The sequence below is a fragment of the Pygoscelis adeliae genome, unplaced genomic scaffold (assembly GCF_000699105.1).
Source record: "Pygoscelis adeliae isolate BGI_AS28 unplaced genomic scaffold, ASM69910v1 Scaffold242, whole genome shotgun sequence".
Lineage (NCBI taxonomy): Eukaryota > Metazoa > Chordata > Aves > Sphenisciformes > Spheniscidae > Pygoscelis > Pygoscelis adeliae.
This window is the reverse complement of record NW_008824369.1, coordinates 2185628-2192580: the sequence shown is the minus strand read 5'-3', so window position 1 is coordinate 2192580 and position 6953 is coordinate 2185628. Positions and strand designations below refer to the sequence as shown.

At 36.3% G+C, this 6953-nt stretch overlaps 1 protein-coding gene across 1 annotated transcript in view; it reads left to right on the top strand.

The window, feature by feature from the left end:
* LOC103913563 (chromosome unknown open reading frame, human C7orf50) overlaps positions 1-4929 on the top strand; it is a 27835-nt gene extending 22906 nt beyond the window's left edge. Inside the window, exons 3-4 of the mRNA XM_009320063.1 lie at positions 73-154; positions 4550-4929. Coding sequence (XP_009318338.1) covers positions 73-154; positions 4550-4732 — 265 coding nt within the window. The 3' untranslated portion in view covers positions 4733-4929. The remainder of the gene's footprint in view (positions 1-72; positions 155-4549) is intronic.
* Positions 4930-6953: the final 2024 nt, after the last annotated feature.

Below are 6953 nucleotides of genomic sequence, written 5' to 3'. Positions count from 1 at the left end.
AAGAATACTGAATGTTTTGATTACACAGTATTTCATTTAAGCAATTTTTTTTTTTTTTTAAATTTACTACAGCTGGTCTGAAAACCCAGAAGAATGGAAGTTTCAAAAGACAAGACAAACCTGGCTTCTCTTGCACATGTATGATAAAGAGAAGGTTTGTATTAACACTGCTTTTTCTCAGAACAAATATGATATAAAGTTTTATACATTAGTTATAGCTATTCTTTATTAACCACAAGTTGCTAGTACTAGCCGTACACTTTTCTAATAATTTTTTAATAGTTTATAAATCAATTACTTTGTTTTTAACCAAAATGCTAAATCACTTTAATTGCTTGTAATTAATCTTTTTATTTTGTTGGTGATCACTCTCCTGTGTGTGCTAGATTTTTATGCTTGATATATGTCAAGCATAAATAGAGCAGATTCATGTTTTATATAAATTTGGAGCTTACTGAGAATTTGAGTCATATCCTTCATTTGAATTTCAGAATGTGGAACCCAATACTGTAAACCACGATTCTCATATTGCTTCAGATATCTCTGGCTCCATATAAGATGTACAGCCATATTGCCAAGAAGTTAAAATAGCTTTCTCATTAAAATATAAGTGAAACCTGATGTTGATTGTAAAAAGCATAAAGTATAACCAGAAGCTAGGCTTGCATCATTACTGAAATTCATTCATTTCATAACTTAAAAAACAACAGAGATTGAATTTCCAATCAGCATCTGACCATCATGGTATTGAATGGAGGGTTTCAGGTCATTCATTTTGTTGTGTAATAGAACAAACATCTAGCCATTTGCACAGTGCCTTACTTACTGATTCATTTAGTTGACATTCAGTTAGTTTTTGCTGATTTTCTGTGTGCACTTAAACATTTAAGCATACCAATCTTCCTGACCCAAATTACTCAGCAGCTCTTAAGCCAATAACCTGATGTAGGGTGTTACCTTTATGATTAAAAATACTTTTAGAGAACCAGATAATTAAAAGCAGAGTTTCATGAAGGCAAAAATGTTCACACAGTGTAATACTTTAAAAAGATTAGTCGCAGAATACAAATTTGACTGTAGGTTGTTTGCACTGTCTTCTATTTTTAAGTTTCTCCTTTGAAAGCCTTTATCAACCTTTCAAAATCAAGGTATGCTCTTTAAAGCTACCTAGAAATTGTTTCACAGGCAGAATAATGTTTTTAGTTTTTTACCTGTTTACTTTGGATTTTGTGTTGAAATATACTGGGAAATAATTAACCGTAAGTAGTGTTTGTTTTATGTATCAAAACACAGCTTAACTCCTTATTTCTCAACATTGAAATGAAACTTCCTTTCTATTTTTTTTAAACCTGATGAAAGTGTGATGATTTATTTAAATTCACATATTTTGTACTGTTTAATAATCAGAGATGCATTGAATATGAGCTTTAGATAATGATTAACATCTGCCTCCAGATTCAGTAAAGTTAGAACTGCTCAAGTGCTTACAATTAAGCACATGATTAAGTCTTTTTCTTCATCAGGACTGTAGGGAGGGCAGATCAGCTTCTTTTGCATATTTTTTTATACCCAAATCCGGCTTCGAGTCCATTACAGAATAAAGTCTGTTGGATATCGAAGCCTGACTACAATACAAAAGGATACATGAGTTTCTTTCCTTCCTAAGCCACATCTTTGATCTCATGGTGTCACTTGGATGCCTACTGAAAAGCCATGCAAAGGAGTGAATTGGTTTCCTGTACTGATAGGTCTCTTTCTGTAAGAAATAAGCTGAGGTTTTAAAGTCTTTTGCAACATGAGGTTTTTTCAAGTCCCTTTAAAATCCATCTGGTGGTTGGCTGACAGCTTCCAACCCAAGCCTGTGTACCTACGGTGTATATGCTTCTTCAGGATCCAGTATAAAATAAACACTAGATCATTTGTTGATCTTTGTCATCTGGCACAGCATTTTTAGAAAGCTGTCTTCAGTTTCTGGACTGCAAGGCCCTGGGGGGGGTTTGAAGCTTCCTCAGAAGGTAACTAAGAAAAGCAAGCTTGGCGGCAGTAAGCTGAAGTTCACTTTGCAGATACCTGTTTTTGCTTTGTAAATTTGTGGGCATCTGCAAGTCTAAAAAGTCTGGAAACTCTTGAGTTACATAGTATAATTTAAAAGTGATAACTGTTCTTTTCCTGCTACTAATGTGTAGTGTTTCCCCCCTTTTCCCGATGAAGGTAATTATTTAACTTTGTGATATTTCCATATTAGTCAGCTCCAGTGCATATTAGCTAGTTAGAAGAGAGGCAAGGTCAGCGTGTGAGAGAGAAAAAGAAACAAGAAAAAGGTCAAAACAGTTTAAGAAAAGAATAATAATAAAATCCCATAAGCATCACTTCCACTTGCCAGAGCCGTGGTGGGAGATCTTGATATCCAATTTCAAGCCTGACCAAAAGCTGATCTTAGGGAAGGATCGTGTTCCTTCTTGTAAAACCTTGCCAAGAATCTCTGAAATTTCAGCTCTTGTACTACTTATTTTAAGAATTAAAATTTGGATTTCATTAACTTTTTGCTGGCACTTTCTACGTTCTGTTGTCCAGTTGTTGCTATGGCTCTATTGTATGTGTAAGTTAGGAGGAAAAAATAGGATATTACTTGCCTACATGGTACTGTATTGTAAGCTCTGGCTGAAATAAACCTAATAGCTGTGTTAAAGAAAAAAAATCAGACTTTATGCACACTCAAGCACTTATCCTTAGGGCCAAATGCTAAATGCTTTCTAGGCTTCAGGCAGCCACATGTCTGTCTACACACTTAGTATTTCTAAGTTTAGAGCAGGCTTTTAATTGCCCCTTCAAGCACTTTGCTTAAATGATATATAATAATAACAGCTGTAATTCCACAGTGAGGTATGACTATACCACGAGGTCTGAGAACAAGAGGTGTAAATTATGTAGATAATTTGGCTAAGGTTTGAAACACAGAAATGTTGCTGAGCTTCAAAAACCCGGTACTGAGCATCTGCATTAAGGGAGCGCTATCATGCTGATATTGTGTCTGAATGTTTTTGTCTGTTATTAGTACCAGGTTACTGTGAGTAAAAAGGTTTCAAGAATTCAGACATTTATTATTATGTTTAAATGTGTTTGATTTGTATATTATAGCAACACTTCATATCTCATCCATTTCAGTGTTAGTCTGTAAAATTCATATTTTTTTTTGTATCTGTATTGTTTCTTTAACACAAGAGTGTTTGTGTGAAGAATTAGAAGGTTTTCCACAGCATATAAGTTACGAGGCTGAATGCAGAGTTTGGTTTTGATTTATTACTTTGTAATATCCCTGATTGATGAAGGCACTGTTGGAATATTCTTTCTTCCTCTTCTTTTGGAGTGAGAGAAGTTTTAGTGATCAAAGTTATGCTGCCAAACAGCGATGGAGAAATAAGTTGTAAATTAAGTATCTGTTGAAGCTCTGTCTTCTCTGAAATGTTGATACTTTGCAGGATTGAACAGCCCTCAAATAATTAGTCTCCAATCCTTTAAATACTTACGTATGTGTTTAACTTGACTCATGTCGAGTATGCCTTTTAAAGTTACATGTGTGAAGTTAAACATGGAGAAAAATACTTGCACGATTAGGTCATTTTAACATCTCCTGATTCACAGCAAAAATATTCTCTTATTGGCTGAAACCTGTTCCACAGGTACACAACATAAAGTTAAGATATGCTTCAGCGTAGATCTGTTCACCTAATACTTTTGAAAATACTGAACATTCAAAAGTCTTTGCTAGGATATTGCCAAGATTATTTAAGGTAATGATCATTTAAATTGTATGTTGTACCAGATAAGCTAAAATTTAACCTATGACTAGTTAATTAGAAAGGGAGTGAAATGGGGGTAACGCAACTGTAGATGACTAAACTGCTTTTAATGTTAGGCGTGTTAGTAGAGCCTATCAGTTTTAGTCAGCAGGATTTAAAAATTATTTCCATATGTCTGAATTCAATTTGTTTTTCAAATTAAATTCTATTCCTTTGTATAAGCATTCTGTCAATGTGCTTGATGGTGGTGGTATCTCATCTTAGCGAACAAATAATTTTGGGTAGGGGCGAGGGTAATTCCGGCAAAATTCTTTCCTCAGACATGTGCATGCAGTTCTCACTGAATTTGGTAAGGTTTGCATGCATGTTTCCAAAAGTAGGATTTGGCTAGTGTTTTTTGGTTTGTTTTTGTTTTTTTTTTTTTTCTTCCAACAACGCTCACAGCCTTGAGTTCACTGTCAGGGAGTGTTTGCATTTGCTGATCAGCATTTCCACATCTGCTTATAATTTCCTCTCGGATGCTTTGCCCATCTGAGCACATGACAGTCCTCTCACCACGGTCCATCCCTCCCGGCAGCTTGAACCTTGGCAAGAAACACTTCCATTCCAAGGTGGGCACTGGCAAACACAAAAGCCCATGCAGTTCTCCTAATTATCTTTCAGGTGATGGTTTGACATGATTGTGAATGAGTATTGAGAGAGAAGAAAATAAAGCAGGGGTTTTTTCTTCCTTGTTTTTTTCTTTAAAGGTTCCAGACAAGTATTTCACCATTCTACTGGATTATCTGGAAGGGCTTCAAGGTGGTGCGCGAGACATAACTGTGCAGAAAGCTGAAGCTTTTATGAAGGAATTTGATGGTTCCGATGCCAAAGACCCAAACCTGCTGGAGAAGTGTGAGCGTATACGACAAGTTCTCCAGCTGCTGTCCTGAGGGTATTTTTGTGTCTTAATGGTTGTCTGGTGACAAGGATGTTGTATACAGAGACTATAAATTTGTTGTAAAGACATATTTTCTAATAAGAATCCTAATATTAGATTTTGAGATTTTGTACTCATAATTGTTTCCAATTGCAAATATTTATCATGTTTTGAGGTGATGAAATAAAAATACCGTATTTGTTCCATAGACGTGCGGTTTTGATTAAAAGTAATCTTACTGCATATCTTTAGAAAAATAAACCTCTCTTCCTTGTTAGTTTTTCTCCACCTCCCCATGTAATTACTGTTAAGTAAGAGGAGCTTTGCAGTTCTTAATAAGAAGAGCAAAGGAACCAACAAAAAGCCTGGAGGGTCTTTTACAATGGCAGCTTTTAAAATGAGCATACAGTACAGTGCTTGCTCAGCCAGCTGTAATCTATCACTTTCAGCTTTAGAAGTATGTCATTTGGATTTGGGAAGGATCATTTTCAGTCTGTTGAACACGGGTTGTATAACAGTTGCTTATTAGTACTTCACGTGGTGATCTGGAGATACCATCAGCTTTGTTAGTTTTCCTTTTATATTTTAAAGTTTTCAAATGCTTTATGGCAATTGTTTAGATATTCAGATAATGCACAGATGGGAACAGATCAAATCCTTTGACCATATGTAGTGAAATCATCTGATTGTACCTAAACTTACCCTATGATGAGAAGTGCTGTGCTGCAACATTTTCTATCTAGCCTGCCAATATTGCATTTTCATCTTTCTCTTGTAATTGGCATTCAGAAGAGTTAATTTGTGTTCATTCGCTTTGACATGGGACATTTGTCTCCTAGGAACGTGCTGAAAATGAGGCTTTCAAGTAAAAACCAAGGACATTAATTACTCAGAAGTTGGACGATTGGCTTATTTAATAACACTTGTGTTCAGACAGCATTCTTGACCTGATTCTTTAATGTTTCTGCAAACATTGTTCATACTTTATTAATAACAGCTATATGAAATGTGTAGTTTTAGAAGAGTGGCTGTCTTTGGGAATTACGGCTTTAATTTGGATGGGTGAAGGAGGGGAGGATCTATGGATATGCAGGCCTAATTTTTCAATAAGAAGCATCTGCGTGGATTTGACAGCCTTCACACTCACGGATTACTACAAATCTTTGAAAGTATGAAATATATTACTAGTAACAAATAACTTATGCTTTCTGACTTCTTGAAGATGATGTTTTCAGCCAAGACAGACTAGACATCAGCATGCCCTGCTCTAACACAATAACTGTGATGGAGTTTTAACACAATAGTGAGCAGAATACAGCAGCAGCCTCTCTGTTGAGCTGCCGATGGTTTGTCAGCAGCTCAGGTGCTGGCCCTATGCTATGGGGCGACAGTTGGATGGGGGCTGCAGAGGATGCATGCAGTGTTGAAGCCTTTCTGAGGCCCAAAGCTGTATAAAACTGAGCTTCCAGTGCAAAAGTTGGTGAAAAGAAGTAATAAAAAGCAGTGATACTGGCATTAAGTGAACTAGTGAAAGATCTTTGGATCTTACCTTTTATGTCTGAGAATATGCAGCTGAGAAAAACTACCGTCACTCCAAGCAGAAGCTGATACTTTTTTATTTCTATCAGGAAAAGTAAGAATTTCTCAGGGATTAAGTTTTCAGTGTCTTTTTGTGACTTTATGATTGCATTTTAGGTGTCAGAGAAGACTTTGTGTTCTCCCTTCGATATTTGAAAATCGCCACTTTGGGTTTCTGTTCACACAAAAATGTAGGTCCTCACTGTGCACTTAATTACCTTGTAGCTTAAAAGTACAAACACATTGCAACCATATTTTGGAAGAGACTTGTAAAAAGGATTGTAAAGGTAAGATCCGGGCAAAAGATGTGAAACTTTGATGATTTTGACAGATCTGGCAAGATTTGCCTTTCTTGGACCTTGGTTCTGGCCATATGCAAATCTTGACAAATCTGTGAGAAGAGAGGCTTTGTAGATCAAGAATGTCATATTTCTTTTTATATCAATTAATATTAAAAGCATATTAGGCCTGCCAATCTGGAGTCCATGTGAACAATAACATTTGGAAAAGATCAGCTAGAGTCTCTCACCAGTACAGTAATAGCCCCCTGCGAGTGAGGTCCTGCTCTGCTCCCCTCTTCCTCAGCTGCAGTTCCAACTTTCCCTTCAGTGCTACCAATTACTGGGTGAAGGACATGGTCTTTGGCCTCCGCTTCT